This window comes from Somniosus microcephalus, chromosome 8, assembly GCF_052327205.1.
Source record: "Somniosus microcephalus isolate GS21.2 chromosome 8, FLI_Smic_1.0, whole genome shotgun sequence".
Lineage (NCBI taxonomy): Eukaryota > Metazoa > Chordata > Chondrichthyes > Squaliformes > Somniosidae > Somniosus > Somniosus microcephalus.
In genome coordinates this window covers 238,525,742-238,546,672 of record NC_140994.1, presented here as the reverse complement: position 1 = coordinate 238,546,672, position 20,931 = coordinate 238,525,742, and the positions used below count along the sequence as shown (strand labels likewise).

The 20,931-nt window shown below is 42.7% G+C and overlaps 1 protein-coding gene and 1 long non-coding RNA gene across 3 annotated transcripts in view; one reads left to right on the top strand and one right to left on the bottom strand.

The window, feature by feature from the left end:
• Positions 1-2,765, bottom strand: part of LOC147114181 (uncharacterized) — a 31,273-nt gene extending 28,508 nt beyond the window's left edge. Inside the window, exons 1-2 of the long non-coding RNA XR_015079364.1 lie at positions 2,671-2,765; positions 1,277-1,777 (exon numbers count right to left, since the gene is read on the bottom strand). This is a non-coding gene — a long non-coding RNA (uncharacterized LOC147114181). The remainder of the gene's footprint in view (positions 1-1,276; positions 1,778-2,670) is intronic.
• On the top strand, positions 1,574-20,377 carry spry4 (sprouty homolog 4 (Drosophila)). 2 transcript variants are annotated; one of them, XM_085995826.1, is made up of 2 exons: positions 1,574-1,659; positions 15,228-20,377. In XM_085995826.1, the coding sequence occupies exon 2, from the start codon at positions 15,269-15,271 to the stop codon at positions 16,181-16,183; it is 915 nt and encodes a 304-aa protein (XP_085851952.1). In that variant the 5' UTR covers positions 1,574-1,659; positions 15,228-15,268; the 3' UTR covers positions 16,184-20,377. The 2 variants fall into 2 exon arrangements, with proteins under 2 accessions (XP_085851952.1, XP_085851953.1); XM_085995827.1 differs by lacking the exon at positions 1,574-1,659 and adding an exon at positions 12,980-13,362.
• The last annotated feature ends 554 nt before the right edge of the window (positions 20,378-20,931 follow it).

The following is a 20,931-nucleotide window of genomic DNA, read 5'->3' as shown; positions in this document are numbered from 1 at the left end:
TAAGTGCTACCCACAGAGTCAAAGATTGAAATATAGTACCTTCCACGTGCTCAGGAAATCCCAAAGTGCTTCACAACTAATGAGTTCATGGAATCATAGAAACTCACAGCACAGAGGGAGGCCATTCGGCTGTTGTGCCTGTGCTGGCTCTTTGAAAGAGCAGTCGTGCTCAGTCCCACATCCCCGCTTTTTGTCCATAACCCTCTAAGGTTGCTCATCCTCAAGTACCTGTCCAACTCCCTTTTAAAATTATTTATGGAATCGGCTTCCAGCATCTTTTCAGGTACAGCGTTCCAGATCCCCACAACTCTCTGTTACTTTTGAAGTGTGACCACTGAGGTTATGTCGAGAAACATGGCAGCTAGTCTGTACACAGCAAGATCTGACAAACAGCGAATGAGATAAATGACCTGTTAAACTGTTTTTAGTGGTGTTGGTAGAGGGATGAATGTAGAGCGAAGACAGCGGGAGAACTCTTTGAATAGTGCAATGGGATATTTTACATCCAACTAAAAAAGCAGTCATTTAGAACCTCAGTTTAACATCTCATCCGAAAGACAGCAGCTCTGACAATGCAGCACTCCCTTGGTATTGCACTAAAATGTCGACCTAGATTATGTGAAAGAAAAAAAGACTTGCATTTATACAGCGCCTTTCACGACCACTGGACGTCTCAAAGTGCTTTACAGCCAATGAAGTACTTTTGAAGTGGAGTCACTGTGGTAATATGGGAAATGTGGCAGACAATTTGCGCACAGCAAGGTCCCACAAACAGCGGTGTGATACTGACCAGATAATCTGTTTTTGTTAAGTTGGTTGAGGGATAAATATTGGCCAGGACACTGGGGATAACTCCCCTACTCGTCTTCGAAATAGTGCCATGGGATCTTTTATGTCCACCTGAGAGAGCAGACGGGGCCTCGGTTTAACGACAGTGCAGCACTCCCTCAGCACTGCATTGGAGTGTCAACCTAGCTTTATGTACTCAAGTCCCACAACCTTCTGGCTCAGAGGCAAGTGTGCTACCAGCTGAGCCACAGCTGACGCTGTGTTGGAGTAGGGCTTGAACCCCAAAACCCGGCTTATACCGGGAACATAGGAACGGGAGGAGGCCATTCAGCCCCTCGAGCCTGTTCCGCCATCCAGTTAGACCATGGCTGATCTGTGACCAGCGGTGTCTAGTAATGAGGTTCAATTCTCCACTTGCCATTAAAATCAATTCTAACACTAGCAATCAAACTTTATGATGACTTAGAACTTAAAAAAAAACTTTAACCTCTTTCCTCTCCCAATTTTCTCATTTCATCTTCTCTCAAAGTTTTTCAACGGGCGAGAAGCAAAACTCATGGCGACTGGAACAAAACCCTTCAGTGAATAAGAGCTGGCGGATACAATTCCTCGCTGCTAAGTGCTAGAATGGTGTATTTGTTGTTATTGGACGATGTATAGCCTCTCCTCCCATCCCTCTTGTTTGTCTAGTCCCCGTTCCTTCCGGGCTGTAAAAAAAGGATGATTGACAGCGACAGCACGCCAACAATAAACAGCGGCGATCGATACATGGAGGGTCTCATCAGTTGCAAAAGCGCACAAAGACCAATCGAAAGAGAAAGAGACAAACTCCCGAGGTCCACTCGCCAGCCTCCCTGGTCCTGTTTCACGGTGAGTGTTTTGACTTCTCAACTTAAATGTCCCTTCTTAAAGCGAACCTGCCCTTGCAGCGGGGTGATGATGGTGGGGTCGCCTGATCGCTGCCACTTTTAATGAAAGGCTTCCGATTCTGGAAAGAAACAGCATTGGTATCGCTTAGTGCAATGCTATTGTTAAAATCTAAACCTGCATTAAACTATATATATATTTTTATAAATGTGTGCGTGTTTGTGTGCAAACTTCCGTCTTTAAAACATGTCACACAAGTGGCTGGATATTTCCCGAATACAGATTTATTTATTTTAAATTAACAATACAAGTGGGACTTTCCCAAAAGTAATTCACGTTTAACTTGTAAAATTGGAGCACAGGCCAGCAACTTTTTTTTTTACCTCTTGTTTGGCCAAACTTCGACTGTGGAAACAAAAAGCAATCGAGATTTGCGGGTGTTTGAATTTCTCTTCCCCATCAGAGCCACATTCGGTTTCAGCTTTTAAACTCACGTCGCTGCGATCATTTCCCCAACAGCTTCTCTGCGCTTACTAAATATAATTTTATTCTGCCCGGCTGGAAAGTGAAACTCGTTTTAAAAATAAACCGAAAAATAACTTGTGAGGAAAAAAAAACAGGGAGTGGTTCTTAAAAAATATCAAAATACTGCTTTAACTCAAACCATATTAACTGGAAAATGATCTTGTGACATTCAATCATAAAAAATATTCCGATCTGTTTCAACTTTGGATTGAGGTACAGCTTTAATTTTTCCTTTCAGACAACTTTTTTTTAAAGAAGTGACGAGTGCACTTAGCATTTCTTAAAATGTTCTTTCTGTATTTTTAAAACATTTTTGGACTTTGGCTCATGGATAAACTTCACTGCACGTTCAAACTGATTCCTTTTCTCTCTCTCTCGCTCTCTCTCTCTCTCTTCCTTTTTGCCTGTGTGTGCCGGGGGGAGGCGGAGAGCAGACAGTAGGATACTTTAGAGAAAATTACAATAATTTCCGTTCTGTGGTTTACTTACAAATGAACACATCCTGTCCTTTTGTGAGGCTCACGGCGCCTGCCAGGCGGGGCCGTCTGCACCAGCGCTGCTTGAAGAAAGAAATCCTGCCATCCCCTCCCTCCCAACATTCAGCCCATTCAGCCTCACTCTCCGGCGCTGCTACCTAAATATTGGCCCCCGATGCCGCAGTCTGATCTGTTTAAATAGATGAAGCCGAGCATTTTTTAATTAATTTACATGGTCTGACTAAAAAAAAATTGGATTAACATATTAAACTTCGAATGCTGGCAAGAATGAGTGGGGCGTTTTTCTGTGATGCTCTCAAGACTGTTTGGCCCCACTCATTCTTACCAGCGTTCGAAGTTTAATATGTTAATCATTGTTTACTCACTGCAATTGTTAAACAGTCGCAAAAGTTTATTGTTCCGCACCTCTTTTGACATGTTGAGAGATGAAGGGTCAAGTTCCAATATATCCTTCTGTGCATTCACCACCGCCACAAGACAAGGGAGCCTTATTTCTTTTGTTTTCGCCTGAAAAATTAAATGTTTTTATTGAGGGCCTCCTTCAGTAAACTGGGTAGGATTGCAAACCCTGTCAGAATTTGACTATTAAAAAAGAAATCTCACTTATATCCAGCACCCCCTCCCCCAGTCAGTGCCCTGATCCTGACTGTGCTGCACACAGTTGAGATTTGAGGCCTTCGGGTTGTGTGTTCTTTTCATTCACTGGATGGGGCTGATTGGCCTATATGTGCTGAATCAGACCCCATAGCCAGGACTACTGGTTCGCAGTTGCTCTAAATCACATTCCCTTTTTATAACACGGGATTCCGGGATTGTTTTTTTACTGGCGCTCTGGGGATTGCTTGCTGCATTCCCTGATTCTGTTGTTTATAATCAGGGTCACTGGTTTGATGGTGACCCAATAAATCACATTCCATTTTTATGACATAGGATTCTCAGATTGTTATTAGTGTTTTGGGGATTTGATCCTGAGATGCTGCCATTAAAACCCACAAACCAGCGGCCTTGCTCACCCGTGATGGGCCACAGCAACACATTTATAAAATGCGAAGGATGTTTTGGGGGAGTGTTAGAGGGAAAATATATCTGTCATAATTATTTGAATCACATTTTCATATTCGTCTACCAGTGAAGGTCAAACTTTATAACTTGTTTGTTAAGGATCTCTGGATAGTTTATTTGAATCCCTGGTTATAATCCTAAATTAAAGAAACCATTATTGCTAAGGCTACATTGGTAATGTGGTAGTGTTAATGTAGCGATGCTCCAGTTAATGTATAAACAGACACTGGGTACGTTGAAGGGAAAAAAAATAAAAAGCCCCTTATTATAAATGTGTTGGACTTGTTCCCACAGCTCTGCCAGGTTTACCATTATTGGGCAAATGCCATCTTGGGGAGCTGCAGATGTGCATTCCGACCCCCTTGTAAGTTGACTGTGCGCCCCCCCCCCTCCCCGCTCCCCCACCGTCTGTGTCATTGTGATGTACACACACAAACTCAATAGGCTCTCTCTCACATCTATTACTACACCGGACCGTGTGAAAACTGTTGGGATTAGGATTGCCTCTTCTACCAAAACCATATCAGCACAGGTGGGACCATGGTTTGAGTTCAGAGAATCACCTTGCTTCTGATGAAATTTCATCGAAAACCTTACTAACTAATGCCTGCATATGAGAAGTTTCAGAAGTAGGTGGTAACATTTCATGCCGCTTTACTGTTTTTGGCGCGAGTTATATTTTACAAATTTCCAGACAGCCCATTCGATAACTGGACTCTCAAAACCGGGCAGGTGCGATTCCTAGCCCCATTGATTTCTTCTTCACTCCAACCCATGGCCTTTCTATCCACATTTTTCAGGAGACACGTCTGATTTGGATTGTCCTCGTACAAGTCTGCATGTTGAACCGCTGCCATTTACCCCATTAATATTAAAAGGAAAACATTTAAAAAAATTATTTTGAAACCCGAATCTTTTAGGATGGATTAAGATAAATTTGACAGTCTTTCGCACAAGCGAAGAAACACCTTGAAGTCACTTCCACTATTGAGATAATCTGTTTATTCTGTGGGAGTGAAGGGCCCTGGGATTTTGCTGGGGCCTGTAAACTGAAGACATAAACACTGATTATTTCTGTACTGTCCTAGCATTCCACTAGAATCAAACAACCATTGTGTCGGTGGCAAGCTCCAACTCATTTTAATAGCACCAGAAGAGATCAGAGGAGTTAAAAAAAAAATAGTTATAAAGCTGTAAACAAATAACATGCTGTGCTTCAATAAGTCTTTGTACGCACTTTTGAATGATACTACAATTGATTCTGAACGTTATAACAATTACTTTGTTTTGCACTCTCAGGGGTGTCTTTTCCTCTTTATTTTCCCTAGTCTCCCAGTGCTATCCACACTAAGGTGGAGCTCCTTCACTTGATGGGCTGCGCTCTGTGGTCTTTGCTGTCGAAGCTCTTCCTATTTCCAACAGCAAAGGAAAGCGCTTCACAGCCAGTGAAGGACTTTTGACATGTAGTCGCTGTTGTTATGTAGCGAAACACGCCAGCTGATTTGTGCAGAGCAAGGTCCTGCAAACTGTACTGGGGCAAATGACCAGAAAACATTTTCTTTTAGTGATAGGGAGGTATTGTCATTATGTAGGTCTGGCTGGGCTACCTGCCTCCCATTGCTCTAGCGTTCTCCTATCTGCTCAGCGATGAAGCTGAGATTGGCAACTCACTGCCTCAGGGAACTTTTTAAAAATAGGTTTCTGACTGTGTGTCAGGAATTCTGTTTTCCTTATTTTGGTGAAATCAGCTATTTCCCTGATTTTGAGAGCTGCATGCAAGCATTAAAAGGCAATTAATTCATGTATTCTCATTTCTAGTGAAGTGTTAACAGGGTCACTGCTGATCTGTACTTATTTGTATATAACCATTTCTGTAATAGTCTCGCCAGTTTCAACAGCTAATTCATTAAAGGTAGAATTGACTTGAAAGTTTCCTGTCATCTGGTTAATAGAATTTAGTATTAATTTGAGCAGTTCTCTAAAGTTTCTCAAAATTTATTTTAATCTCATTTTTGGGCTCTTGAGGATACTGTGAAATTGAATACTTTTCCATTCTCGGCACGCTGGGCTATCATCAATTACTGTCAGTTCAGATTATAGTGTGGACAGATGTTGAGTAAATCTCTCTCTAATCTATCCCAACAATGCTCCCTCACCTCAATCTCAGCCTCGGACTAATATCCCTTACTACTGCACCTCCCTCTCTGCACAAATTTTTCTGGCTTCTCTGAGATTGCCACTTTTTTTGCATAAAAGTGTGGACTCTTTCGTACTCTGGCTCTGTGCCTGCTTGGAACTGAATCAAGACTAGCCCTAATCATTCCATTTAGGACCCTCACAGCCAGCAGAGAGAGAGAGAGGAGACCTCCACCCATCAGGCGGAGTGGTATTTGAGCATCCCTGATTTTAATCGCTCAACCATTGGTGGCCGTGCCCTCAGTTGCCAGGGCCCTAAGCTCTGGAATTCCCTCCCTAAACCTCTCCGCCGCTCTACCTCTCTCTCCTCCTTTAAGACGCTCCTTAAAACTTACCTCTTTGATCAAGCTTTTGGTCATCTGCCTTAATATCTTCTTACGTGGCTCGGTGTCAAATTTTGTTTCATAACGCTCCTGTGAAGTGCCTTGGGATGTTTTACTACGTTAAAGGTGCTATATAAATACAAGTTGTTGTTGTATTTGAGCCCGGGTGCCAGAGTGAAGAGGGTAGCAGCACCCAGTCACCTGTCATTTAAGACATACATGAAATAAAGAGTAACATTTTAATTTAATTTAAATTAGCATGGTTCTGTGGTAGCAGTGGAAGCAAAGAGCAGACACAGACATGATGGGCCGAATGGCCTCCTTCTGTGCTGTATGCTTCTCTGATTATAATAATCATTGTTGGTGTGATTGAGTAGGTGTGTGTGTGTGTGTGTGTGTGTTATGCTTTGTTTTTGGTATGTAGCTTGACAATAGCAAAGAGGGAGAACTGAAGGCTCCTTTAATAGATACTGAGGTAGTATTCATACTCTTGCGCATGAAGTTCTGGTTATAGGAAACAAATTAGTTCATCATTCCCTTTTACCTTCAACATCATTACACTACAGTAAGTTTCACTATTTAAGAAAATGGACACATGTGTCCATGATTGTACAAAGTTGCATCTCAGGCAAAAAATACAACTCCTGCACTCAAGATGTTCTATTCTGTTTTCCTAATTATAGATCCTAAACTTCAAAGATCGCAGTGTCACAGTGACATCTAGGCAAAAGCTAATGCTTCCCAAATGTGCTTTATACACAAAACCTCTACTGTGGCAGTCGGCTAACAGGTTAACAATTTTTTTCTCACCAATTTTCTCTTCCAATTTCCTTCCTTCCTCTATGGCCTGAAGGCATCGGCTCCTTACTGTGATGCGATTCCAAAGGTAGCAGAGGCACCCCTCACCATCGCACCCAAATAGTGTTTATTCATGGGTAATCAGGAGGTCTTCAGTCCTCTTCCTTTTTCCAAGAGCCAGACACTAACGCACACATATCTACATGAATCTCAGTAGCTGGATACTGTTGGTGGGCTATTTGACCATGGATGGCATTACAGCCAAGCCTAATTCTGGCTGCACACAATATCCACACACATGCACTTTTCAGCAAGAGTCATCAGAGAGCCAACTGGACATTTATTTTCCTCCTCTCTAACTCAGGGTTGTTGAGGCCAATTCTTCTTCTTAGGCAGTCCCTTGGAACCGAGGATGACTTGCTTCCACATTAAAAATGAGTTCTCAGGTGACTGATGAGTCCAATGCAGGACCTACAGTCTCTGTCACAGGTGAGGCAGACGGTGGTTTAAGGGGCGGGTGGGTGGGGTGCTTGGGTTGACGTGCGCTCCTTGCGCTGCCTACGCTTGGCTTCCGCTTGCTCCCGGCGAAGAGACTCGAGGTGTTCGGCGCCTTCCCGGATGCTTCTCCTCCACTCTGTGCGGTCTTGGGCCAGGGATTCCCAGGTGTCGATGGGGATGTTACACTTTTCCAAGGAGGCTTTGAGTGTGTCCTTGAAGTGTTTCCTCTGCTCACCTGGGGCTCTCTTGCTGTGCCAGAGCTCCGAGTAGAGCGCTTGTTTTGGGAGTCTCGTATCGGGCATGCGGACGATGTGACTCGTCCATCGGAGCTGATCGAGCTTGGTCAAAGCTTCGATGCTGGGGATGTTGGCCTGAGCAAGAACACTGATATTGGTGCACCTATCCTGCCAATGGATTTGCAGGATCTTGCGGAGGCAGCGTTGGTGGTACCTCTCCAGTGCTTTGAGGTGCCTGCTGTACATGGTCCATGTCTCTGAGGCATACAGCAGGCCAATTATTGCCACCCAGACTGTGACCAACTAACTCCAGTGCCATACTGAGGGAGCACTAAGTGGAAATTAAATATCCTGTGGCATTATTCAAAGAAGGTCAATTAGTCTTGGCCAATATTTCTCTCTCAGCCATCACCAACAGAAAAAAAAATCAGATTGACTTGTTATTTATCTCATTACTGTTTCTGAATCTTATTGAACGCAAAATGGCTGCTGTGTTTGCTACTGAACAGCCACTTCCTTTCAATATTATGATTGTATTAGCACTTTGAGATGCTATTTCTGAGAGGTGTGATAATGTGCCATAAACACAAATTCTTTTCATTAAATATATAAGAATAGTTTTGTTTCGGATAGAATTACCTGGGTATATGAATCAGTTATATTTAGAGGAAGCAAAGGTGCAATATGCACACTTGATTTTATGATTATTATGGAATTTCGATCTAACCATGAAACTCCCCTGCTTGTCCTCTTTTACGCCTTTATTAATGCTTAGCAAGCTAAAACAAATAATCACCAGGAGACAGCAACGCATTTCAGTAGTCAAGTCACTTCTGTGTAAAATGTTCAGCAGTTTCTGTTGTTTGGTTGGAATTGTTCAATGAAAGATCAATCGGGCTGTGCGCAAATATTTGCAAATTGTCTGTTTTGATGACGTCAGTAGGAATCCTGAGCAATACTTTGTATTTCTTGGGAAGTTAGCTTTGACCCGTCGAGGCGGAATTGTGACATTTTCCCAGGTTACTCCCGGCTGAAACGGCCAGTGAGTGTACTTGATATTATCAGGTCTTTACTTATTCCGACCCATGAAAATAGGTCATTTTGTTTCATACATGGAGTGTAGAATTACTAATCCCAATAGGGCAAAATAAGCTGCGATTGTAGAAAGAAACTTAAAAGTTGCATTTTTAGGAAAGCAAAACTGAACTGATGGTAAACAAAACAAGATTGAATGAGTTGGAATTTCGACACCTTACATTCACCTTTGCTGACACTTGATTTAAAGTGTTAATTAATTAAATGTAGCTCAGTGGTGGAACGTTCCCCACCATTATTGAATTTGCTGGGTTATGATAAGTAATCATTTTACTGGTCTCGTGAGACCAAAGGTTCACTCCTATGGTTACCTAAATAGGTCAGGTTGGCTCCTAGATAGAGCTTGAAATGGCAAAAATACTGTTCTCAATGAACTATCGCCGTGATTTAAACAGAATTTTAAAAGATAAATCTGCCCGAAAAGCGACCGTCAGAGGTAGAATCACGCATATTGCAGTTCCACCATGAACAAGCTGCCACTTCAAAAATATTTTTAATTAAAAGTACGCATTCAATAGATGCCAAGCGGCGTAGCACCCCTGCTGCATGGCAAGGGGCTGGCATTGTTTGATGTGGGTGGGCTGAGCGAGCTCAATCTGCACGTTCCCGCCCACCTGCATCCCCATTCTATGTCTCAGCCGCTGCTTGGTAGAGAGGCAGAAGCAATAGGCTCCCAGTGGCATCTGTCACTCGAGCTGATCTGCAGAGAGGTAAGTTGGTGTGGATTAGGAGGATGCTTAAGTGTAAAATGCTTTTATTTAAAGTACCCGCTGCAGAGACAGGTTAGTACTTGCACTTATTATATGATGCTATTATTTTTAAAAAAAACATCAAATGTGAAGGATGTTTTTTATATATCTATTGATGCTAATAAGCAACTATTGAATCTTTCTTTATTTTGAACCTAATACTGTGGAACACTGTAAGAAGACTTGTAAATCTTACAGGCATTTTACACCACCTCAGGGACTTGAGAGGATGCTGAAGGATAAACTTTGGAACTTTAATGGTTTCATTCTGTGAGTTTCTAAGGCGTTCAAGGAAGAAATTAATGCTTTTTGAAACATGTGCAGCACTACATATTATTACTCTGGATATTGCTTATAATGTAAGCTATAAATCTTAATTTGTAGTTTAAGCTGCCAGTGAAATACAGAAATCAGGACTTGAAAATATAGTAAAGAAAAGCAACCCGTTATTGAATATTTTAACTGAATGTATGTTGGAGTATTTTGAATGGTAATTTCAGGGGATTCGTGCTAAACTGGTTCATTATAGATTGCTAAGATGAGGTGTGATTGTAATATGCATAGGTTACTGTAAAAAACATTACCAAACTGTAAAATAATGAAACTTTATATAACATTCCAGTATTTTGCCTGTATCTTGCCTTATGAGCCTTCATGACAGTGTGTCACATCTGAGAAATTGTATGTGTGTTCTGTCTTGGTGCAGCAAAAGACAGGCACAGAAAGGTTCTGCCAACCCTCGACCCCCACTCACCCCATGAAAAAACTGTGTGTGTAATTGTATATACCTTGATGTTCAGTTGATTTGCTAAACTCTACTTAGTGTTTTTGATGTCCTTTGAACCCCTTGATTGTGCTACGACCGTGCAACACACTTTCCAATGACTATTGTTCTTGTCTCGGTTGGAGTGTGCCTCAGTGTGTTACACTTCAGTAATTTTGATGGTGGATTTCTACACTTATCACTCACACTGTGCTTATTCTGTGTTATAGTATCGTAATCCGGGTCTATGGTTGAATCAGTGATTGAGTGGAACCACTGATTGAAAGTTGCACACCTGCACAACCCTTAATTGAAAAAGATTGTGGGTAATGGTGCGGTATAAGAACAGAGTCCTTTCACCTCTGGGACCTGGATTCTAATCCAGCCGGTGCTGGTGGGATGAGAATCTCCCTTCTCTGCCCAGGGTAAAGATCCTATAGACACTTTCACTTAAATATGTAGCTGATAGCAGATACATTCTTTGTCATTGGCTGCATTGCTAGGCATAAACAATCCAACCTGCAGGGAACCGATGGTATTGTAGAACCACAAAACTGAGCGTCTATGAATCTGCCATCAGATCGTGCTCTTTTCATGCAATTTGAATGTGGAGAGCTGGTTCTGGATGGCTGCACTCCTGCGTAATCAAATCTCTGTATTATGCCACGGAGCTGAACTGAGACTGGCACTCAGCAAGTCTAAATGGGGGAGAGTGGTGCACAGCCTTAGCTTTCCCAAGGCCAAGACAAAGATAAAGAAAAATGTATGAAAGTGAAATGAGTTTGTGGCTCAACTGAGTGAAGTCAAGCCCCGAGCACGGGCACTCTCCATAAGTAAGCAAGTATAGGCAAATTCACTCAAAGGTCAGAAAGGTGCCTATTGTGGGAAATGTAATCATTTTCACTTGCAGTCGGGGCATTTTGAGAACCGGAGGTGCCTTTGAATTAGGGGAAACTCCAAAGGAAGCTGTTGGTCCTCAAGGCAAAGCACTTGAACATGCTGTGGAATGTTCACTCCTTGAAAACACACCATTGTGTCTTTTTGTCTTTGGTAACTGATGATATTGTGAGATGTTTCATGAGCTAACTTGAGCTTTAGTAGAACGTGGATGTACAGTACAAAGGGCCAAGGAAAGTGATGAGAGCCCAGAGTGCTCATCGATGAGAGGAAAGCGAGAAATTTTGAATCATTTTCAGATTTCGTTTTGTTGAACTCACTTGCCAGTTGGAAAATTGTCAGGGGGGGTCATGTTAATCGGTTATCATTTTGCTTTGTACATAAATCCATTAAAAAAAAAATTCTTTGTAAAGTGTACCATACCAGTTTTGCTTTCCAGTTGATTTTTGGAATGAAAATGTTCTTCCCTAATGTATTCATTATGGAATCCACGCATGGAGCAGCGTGGGACAGGAGAAGTGTACCTTGCTCCCAGGCCAGCCAAACCTGAGTGCTGGGCCTGAATGTGGGTGCTCGTTTGAAATTAGGGTTAAACTATATTTTGGACAAAGCTCGATACTGACATTATTTGCCCAAAGTGGAAAAATGTACAATTCCCCAGTGCCCATGTCCTTCATTTAGAAAAATCATCCATCCAGTGTTGAACTGCCTATTGCAAAATGGTTTTGATGCACATGGGCAGAATTTGAGGGATGCTTAGCTCAAACTATCTGTTCTGTAGCCGTTGAGCAGTGTTACAGACAACAAACATGTATATTGTATAATGTATATTGCTGCCAGTAACTCTGGTTTTAGGTGGGTGTGTTTAAGGCTTGACATTTATTATATTATTATACACATAAAATCCCACAGGATAGTTGCAGACAGTATTAATTCCACGTTACTTCTGATCCAGCCATTATTTATTAAAACATAAGCACAATGTGGTGTGCACACGGAGCAGGTTATAGTTGCGGTTGGCGATTTAATTGAAAGACTGAGGTCTCTGCATTCAGCCAAGCTGACTTTCCTCCATTGCAACTCGAGAGCATTATTGGCTGAGCTTTAAAAGGACCCCGAAGTCCCACCCTCTTGTCAGGGACATTTTAGCACTTCAGCAATAAATGCTAAAGAAGATACAGAACGTGAATGTTGTGTTGTCGACTTCATTGCAAGCCTATTGAAACCCCTGGTGAAGGGGCTATTGCAACAGTGAAGGGGGGGGGGGGTACAGGCAGTGTCCCTTTAAGTAATATCGACCGCTTGCTCGCTCGCTCTGTCTCCATTCTTTTTTTTCAGTTCACAACAACCTCAGAGAATATCTCAATGAACGCCTCTCCGACCAATCACTGCGCAGGGGCTTACAAGCCCACCTCGGCTCGCCCAATCGCTTGCCGCCGGATGCGGCATTTCCTCTGCGATTGGCCAATCAGCAGCGGGCGGACACGCCGCGGCCCTATAGGGAGCCGGGCATGCAAATGAAGCCGTGGGAAGCGGAGGCGGGCCGCGCGGCCTGACGGGAGTTGTAGTCTGCCGACCCCCTCGCTCCCGGGACAATGAACGGGGGGCCGGACTACAACTCCCGTGGCGCACTGCGTTGGCTGCGCCTCTCCATTCATGAGGGGCGAGAGAGTGAGAAAAAAAAATCACATTTCACAGAAAGTGGGGCTGATGGACGGGACTGAGTCGGAGACTCTGCAGTTTACCAATGATTCATCCACAGTCTCCACTGTGAAGCTGCAAAAACAACCATTGCATCCACAATATCCCCCGAATGGTTATTGCTGCAGCTTGGGAGGGGGGTTATTAAGTTTATTGGTGCATTGTTTGTATGCTGGGTATTGACTTAAAACAAAATTAAAGAAAATACTACCCTGCCATCCGCTGCCAACCGTTTTCATTCACAAAATTACGCAGAATCCGCCACTGTGCGCCCTCACGCCAAGCAGTACTGCATCTACAAAGCACAGCATCCCCCACTGCACCTGGGTGTTAGCGGAGCTAGTTATTATTCTGGGGACGTTTAAAGTAAGTATATTTTATTTATTAGCGTCGTACAGGTTGCATTTATTAGTTAAATATTACAATTATGTGATTCCGATCCTCTTCCCTGCTCTAAATCTTCAATCGTGCACGGATAGTATGATCAGAATTATTATTTCCTATTTAAAAAATAATATTTTAAAATTAATACTGAATTGCTTTTTTGAGTAGATTTCAAAGAGATAGAAGTGCAATGAGCATAAATCTTGCTTGTAGAAAACGCCTGTTTGTGATTTCACAGAGCGCCGATTTCTCTATAAATCTATACACTGTATGTTAAACATTTCGACAGGATACTGTAGCGGGGCGAGCTACACAAGAACCGCAGTTTTAACACGTACTAATCGTGACAATATGTTCTTCGGTGTCTTGATATATATCTTGTTTGTAGCAACTAAAATGGAAAACGGGGAATCCGATTCTCAAAACTATGTCCGGATTTAAAGCCATTTCAGAGTTAATACTTTAAATAGTAGAGGTTGAGTTTATTGTGTAAACCCGTCTCCCGCAATTACAAATGAGGGTTATTATGAAAATATGTCCCATTGTATCTTTCAATGGCTTGAATCGATTATTCAAATTGATGAAAAACACATCCTGGCCCCCCGGAGTGCTGCCAAATGGGTCCATTCATTAATCGGCAATTTTATGAATGAAATTCCATTATTGACTGAGCCGGAGATGCAGACTCGCCGTCTTCAGAGTTAAAATTATAATAGTGATTCATCCTTTGATCTCTTCGCGTGCTTGTTCAAATGTCGTATTATTTAGAACACAAAATATCGTCTCATTTAAAGCATATCCCGTTGTATTTTTTGACGGTAATTATATGGAATAAATATCTGCGTATTGCCCCTTTCCATGGTAGTCTTGTTGAAACCAGGCGTTTTAATTTATAAAATGTTGTTTCAGTAATTCAAGAGGGAATATTTATCTTACTGTACAAGAGACTTGTATAATCTGGGGCATGTTGATTGAAATATTTTGCCTTGAACATTATTTTGCCTGTCTCTCTCTCTCTCTGTCCCATCAATCGGTGTGCTAGTATTCTCCACGGCCTGACCCTGTACATATTTACATGCCCGCATGTAATGCAAACATTGCAGGCGATTATTGCACCGTTTTAAGGTACAGCAGCCTTGCCCTCTCCCTGGGTGACTGCAGCACGTCGGGTTTGTGAATAAATAGACATTTGACAGTCAGCACCCGAGCGGGAGCGAAACCAAAGGGCAAGAATGAAGGAGAAATACAGACGGATCCCCGGCCTGAAATTTCTCTATCATCGATGTAATTGGAGTAGAACGGAAAAATCTTGAGTTTGAAGGGTAAGAGAATACAGGGGGTTTCTCTTTTTTTCCTTTAAAAAAAGCAATGAATCTTCCTTAAGGGCCTTGAGTTATTGATACAAAGTTTCCTATTTCCCAGTTTTGTTTTCGTTTTTTTGTTTGTCTTATCTTCGTTGATCTATACATGAGCATGACGAGAGAAACGACGAGCCTGCAATGCGATTTGCGTGTATATTAATTTCAGGACTGATGACTTGGTTTGATTGACATGCTTGAGGTTTCCACCTTGCAGGACATGTGATCTCGGTCACAAATACCATGAGGATCCGGCTGAGTTGATAACTCCATCTTCAAGCATCAGCAAAGCAACACTGCAGCCTGTGACCTCTCTTGAATGCAGAGATCCCCCCCCCAAAAGTTCCCAGAGCCTACGAATTCCCTGGTAACATGTAAAGCAAATGGAATGCTTGCCCCCCTTTGGTCAGGTGCATTTTAGAGAGTGTGGTATGGTGAGGTCAACGTTGTGGCACTTTTGTATAAATCTGTGACTTTTCTTTTCGACAGGGGCTGGAAATCTTGAGTGAGGATCAAGAGGATTGAGTCAAATGGAGTCCCGGGTCGCTCTCAGGAATGCTGCAAACCCCGCTTCTGTGTTCCAACCCTTCCTGGACGGCCGGCTGCCTTACGGCAGATTGCAGCACACGACCATCTTACCCATGGACCAAATGAAGCCCAGCCGGCTGGAAAACGAATACGTGGAAAACCCGATCGCCACCCAGCCCAACAGCATCCCGGATCCCCACAGCAGGGCGCCTCATCCGGAGTCAACGGCTGTCAGTCAGCCCGACCAGCGCTGTGACCACCACGACCTGCCCCACCATTCTTGGACCTCTCTGACCGGCAGGCCCAGCTCGGTCAGCAGCAGCGGCAGCAGCACCTCGTCGGACCAGAGGCTCTTGGACCATGTGGCCCCGCCGCCGGTGGCCGACCAGCAGGGCTGTCAGAGGGCCGTGCGCTCCCAGCCCAAATCATCCACCCCCAAAGCGACCGACCTGAAAGCGACCTCCCACCGCCAGGAGACTGGCAAGCACCTGCTGCTGTGCGAGGGCTGCGGGAGATGCAAGTGCAACCAGTGCACCTCGCCCAGAACTCTGCCCTACTGCTGGGTCTGCAGCCAGAGGTGTCTGTGCTCCCCCCAGAACGTTGTGAACTATGCCACCTGCATGTGTCTGGTCACAGGAATTTTCTATCACTGCACCAGCGAGGATGACGAGGGGCTCGGTGCCGACCACCCTTGCTCCTGCTCCCACTCTAACTGTTGTGCCCGGTGGTGTTGCATGGGCACCATGTCGGTGTTCCTGCCTTGCTTGCTCTGCTACTTGCCAGCGACTGGATGCGTCAAACTGACCCAAAAGTTTTACGATACCGTCAGCCGCCCAGGGTGCCGTTGCAAGAATTCCAACAGTGTGTACTGCAAGCTTCCAGAGGTGTCGGCCTGCACTGGGGAGAAGCCCTCCTGATGCGGGGGGCGTGTGATGTGGTTAATGGAACTATAATTCACATCCGTGCTTTTCTAGTCCAAGCCTTTGCAAGTTTTCTGCTTTCAAAAAATTACATGGTCTGTTGAGTAGTGAGTGGGCAAAACCTTCCCGTTGCTTTTTTGAAATGGACATAATCTATAATTAAAAGACACTTTTAAGAAGCAGCTAAATGTGGGTTTTTTTTAAGTTCTTTAGAAATCTATGCCTTTATTGCTGATATTTGGAGGATGTTCTATTCAAAATCTGAAGGGTTTCATTTTTTTGGTGGGGGTGGGGGTGGGCGGAAGGAAGGATAAATCCTCAACAGCCTGTGACTACCTCTAAATCCCACCATGTAGTATATTGGCTGAGGTCATTCTGATGGATTTCAGACCTATTGCTAATGTCAACATTTCTTACAGTCTACTTTGCTTTTTTTGACATGCCATACAGAATTTAATGAGATACATTTTTATGTGTTCTAAGGTTACAGAAGCCTCGACGCAGTAACTGCGCACACAGGGTCTTTTTTGGAATACTAGCGATAGCAGATATTTCCCTAAGCTTCCTAGATCACATGCATCACTCACTCATCAGGTGGGATCCAAAATCTTGATCCACGCTGTGCCAAAAGAGTCTGAGAAAATGGCATTTAAAGCGGAATTATAGTTACTGCAAAATTCAGTGTACTGTTTGTACCGACAACTGGATGAAGTCATAATAAAATCTTACTAGACACTTTAGATTGGAATCTTGAAGCAATATAGTAAAATATTTTTAGTGTTTTTAGGTAAGGTTTCCCACTCTCTTACCCAATAGGCCATTTAAGCTTTTGATGCGTTACGATATTTGACTTTACACAACAGAAAGTCATTTCCTGAATGCTAGAAAGGGTTCACGGTTAAATGTTAAAAAAAATATTTTTGTGTATGTTATTCGTCTTCAACAAAATTTCACATTTCCTTTTTAGTCCCGATTAGGTCCATTTCTGGTTTCTTGGTCTCTGCACCACAAGTGTTTCTTAGCACATCAGCAGTGCCAGTGGTTAACGGCATTATTTCATTAGGTGTGAGAGATTTGTACCTCACAAGTACTGCAGGCACGAATAGAATGGCTCTTTTCAAAATAAAATAAACCAAGTAAATAACGGCTGACAATGCAGTAAAAAAAGTTATTACTATATATAAAAGTAATAATAATTTACCATTATTACTATAAAAAACTATATATATATAGAGAGAGAGAGGAAGGGGGAGAAAAGGCACATGTGATGTCTTTATTATTTAAACAATTTACAACTGCCCAACAATATGCGAGTTTAGGCCATTGAGATTGCTTGTTCAAAGGTATGTGTAGTCCCTGTAGCCTGTCCCACGCAGCTTTAAAGGAGTGCTGTGCACGGTAGCAAGAATGGGCAATATTTGCACCTGTCAAATGAGGGAAGCTGTGTAAGACCTTGTAGCAAACAGACTAGGGGGAGTGATTGGAATGTCTTCTAACAAAAGGAAATGAAGAAGCGGAAAGGCAACAATTTCAATGCTTCTGACAAAGAAAATGAAAATAGTTTCTACCCAAGCCTTTCTCTGTGGAATTACCATCAATTATTTCCATCCGTGTGTAATATCCACAAGATTATTCCACAATAATAAAAATAGAAACATTTTTGAACTAAATTTATAAAATATATATATACTTGTTAGTAAAATGAGATTAAAAAAAAAGAAAACTTATTATTTGAAATTCCTGGATGAGAACGACTATTGGGAATGAATTATTATAGTATAGAGAAACCCTCGACCAACCCATGCCTATGTTTATTCTACCTAGAAAACCAGAAAATAATTGGGACTAAACTGAGCAATGACTTGCCACTGATAGTATTACTGGATCATGGAACTTAGATCATATAGTGCACAGGGATTGCAGTACAGATGTATTTTACAGAATTGCATATACATACTTTTAACGATCTTGATGTCATATCTTTACCGATAATTATTTATTGAGAAGCTCTACACATGCAGCTTAAAATGCAAATGAAGCATCTCAGTCCTCCTTCCAATCCTCCCCTAAATATTGCAGGCAACTGAAGCAAACCCAGCATTCGCAGTATGTGGTGTGATTGCCCACAGGGGACAGAAGTCCAGTTTCCAGACCAGCATGACTAATGGAAACAGGATGTTCAGGGCCAACCAGAATAGTGATCAGAGAGTGAATAGAATATTACTCCAGTGATGCTGCACTTACTGTTCTTCTCACTCGGCAAGGAAAATCTGCCGTTGCAGTGCTAGTCTGTCCTGGGTTCTACCACGCGTTTGAAAGAAAGGCAGTGCAGCATCGCAGTGCTGAACATGAATGTTGAAAGAACAAAGCAGATAGTCTGAACGGAGGATGTGAAATGACAGCTTCAGTAGCCTGACGTTCCATAGACAAGTCACAGACAAGTGCTTTGCCTCTTTGTTGCTGCTTCCATTTATCTAAAACTGTCAGCCTGTTGTAATTCCATTCACAAAGTATAAATGTGTATTGTGTGGTGTTTTCTTTGACAGGAGTGTAGCTGGGGGGAGAAGGCCGAGGGTCTTTTTGCCCCTTTATTTTATCCTCCATTTACACAGTCTCCTTCTGCCCCAGTCATCCCTAGTATGTATGCACAATGATAACTCAAAGCCCAAATTGAACCAGGCTGGTGTGCTATATTGTACAGGTGCCTGCGAGCAACATAAGTTACACTTTCTAGATTACTGTTTAATGTAAAGTGGAAACTGAATGTAGGCACTGGTGCTGAATTATATTTTTTCTCATCTGCCTAGCTCAGTTTTGGGATTGCTGCTCCCTAATATGTGTCACTGTTTGTAAATGTGCATAAAAGGCTGATACAGCCTTAAAAGTATTGCTCCCTTCTGTTGAATGTAACATGCAGTTGTGGACCCTGTCCAAGTTCCATGTTTGTGCTGTAAATACAGTAGTTCTAAAGACAGGTAACTTTGTTTTAAAACCATCCCATTGACTGAGAAGTTCTTCTGCTCCAAGTGTAGTGGGTGTTTTCTTGCTATAGTGATTTAAATAAGGCACTTTCTATATATATATATAAAATTCTGACGAGAAAGAATTGACTGAAAGAGACCCAAGTAAAACCAGCCAGGAGTCTAATGTGTTTTGGTAGCTTTTGTCGCAACAACATCATTGAATGTTGAGGACAGGACTTGGGTCACTTGGTCATAACCTTTCTATCAGAAAACAAATGACAGGGATGGCATATCCTCACCAGACGCTTGTTATATCAAGGATATATAAACTAGCACCTACAGTCTTCCTCAACCATGTCAGTTGTGATCAGTTAATAGGAAGACGGGTTTAATGGGCAGTGGTGGGAGTCTTACCGAGGCAGGGCAAAATCGACTCGTCCGATTGCTAGCTAATGACTTGTTCTAGAAAATGCTCATGTGTGGACGTTGGTTGAAGGCAGGGCTGGCTTCATCTAAGATGCCCCTCACCTAATTGAAGAGCCTACTCAACACTCTTGTCTAGGCTCACTCATGACCACTTGGGTGAGATCCTAGAGGGCTGCCAGTGCCCATAGAGCCGTACCTCAGCATAAGTCAGCACCTTAGGAAAGAAAGAGAGAGAGAGAGAAAGAAAATGAGTTTAAGAAGATTGTAAAGAAACCAAAAGAAAATTGAGCTAATTCTGTTCTGTAGTATCATGATTGTTCAATATGTGTGAGGATTCTTTTCCTAAACCTTTACTGTGCCATCAAAGTACTCCAATTGCATGTGAGAGAGAGAAAGAAAGAAAGAGACAGAATTAATGTACATCCCTGCTGATTTCCGGAAAATCCAACCAAGTTGGCACCTAACAAAATCTCCATTTGTGTGGTACTCTTTAAGACACAACTTGAGTAATTGTGAACTTCATTGAAATTCATGCTATCAGTACCAGCCATTACAATTTCCTGTTCATGTTTAACTTGGCACCTTTGTGTTAACATGAAAAGCTGTGTAGAGATCTGTTTCTGATTCTGTTGGAAAAGGGTTCTTGTAAGAATATTTATTTGAAGGTTCTATTTTATAGTATTTATTTTAGAATTTCTCCTGTTGTTGTGAGATTTCCTTGATTGTGTAAAAATAAGAGGGGAAAAAAAAGTGATGTATGTATGAATCAGAAAAAATATATTGATGATAAAAAAAAGCATTCTGGTCTCGCAAGGACTTTTTTGTTTTTCTTCCACAGAACCTATAAATTGGAACGATCTTGCATTAGTCTGAGCTTTCCTCAAAGGCTTGGTTGGTCAATATGCTGCCCAGTAAGGAAAGGGGCATTGTAGGCCTCAGGCTCCATCACGGTCCTCCTGAGTTAGCTGAGCGTGGCTTGATTGGCAGTAGGGGCACAACAAAAGGCCTTAGCACTCCTGGGTTAGAGAAGGGAAAATTGACTAGGGTGGAATATTGGATGAAGATAGGATTGGCCTCTGCTGTGGTAGGATTGGCCTCTATGGGGTAGAATATCCTGTAAGCTGATTTCAGTTGTTGCAGTAGTGGGGGTCCTGCAATCGCGCCCAGTGCCTAGGAGTGGAGAAAAAGCAGCCAAAGGTTCTGGCGCCTGATCTTTACCCAGTGACACCTGCTGCATGTAGACATCTGGGAAGGGCAGGATCGGGCTGAGCAGTGATGTCCTCAATGGGCAAATTGTCTGCAGTAACTCGCCCCTCAGGCTCACCAATAAAGAATGGCTTCTTGTATGGGGTATTG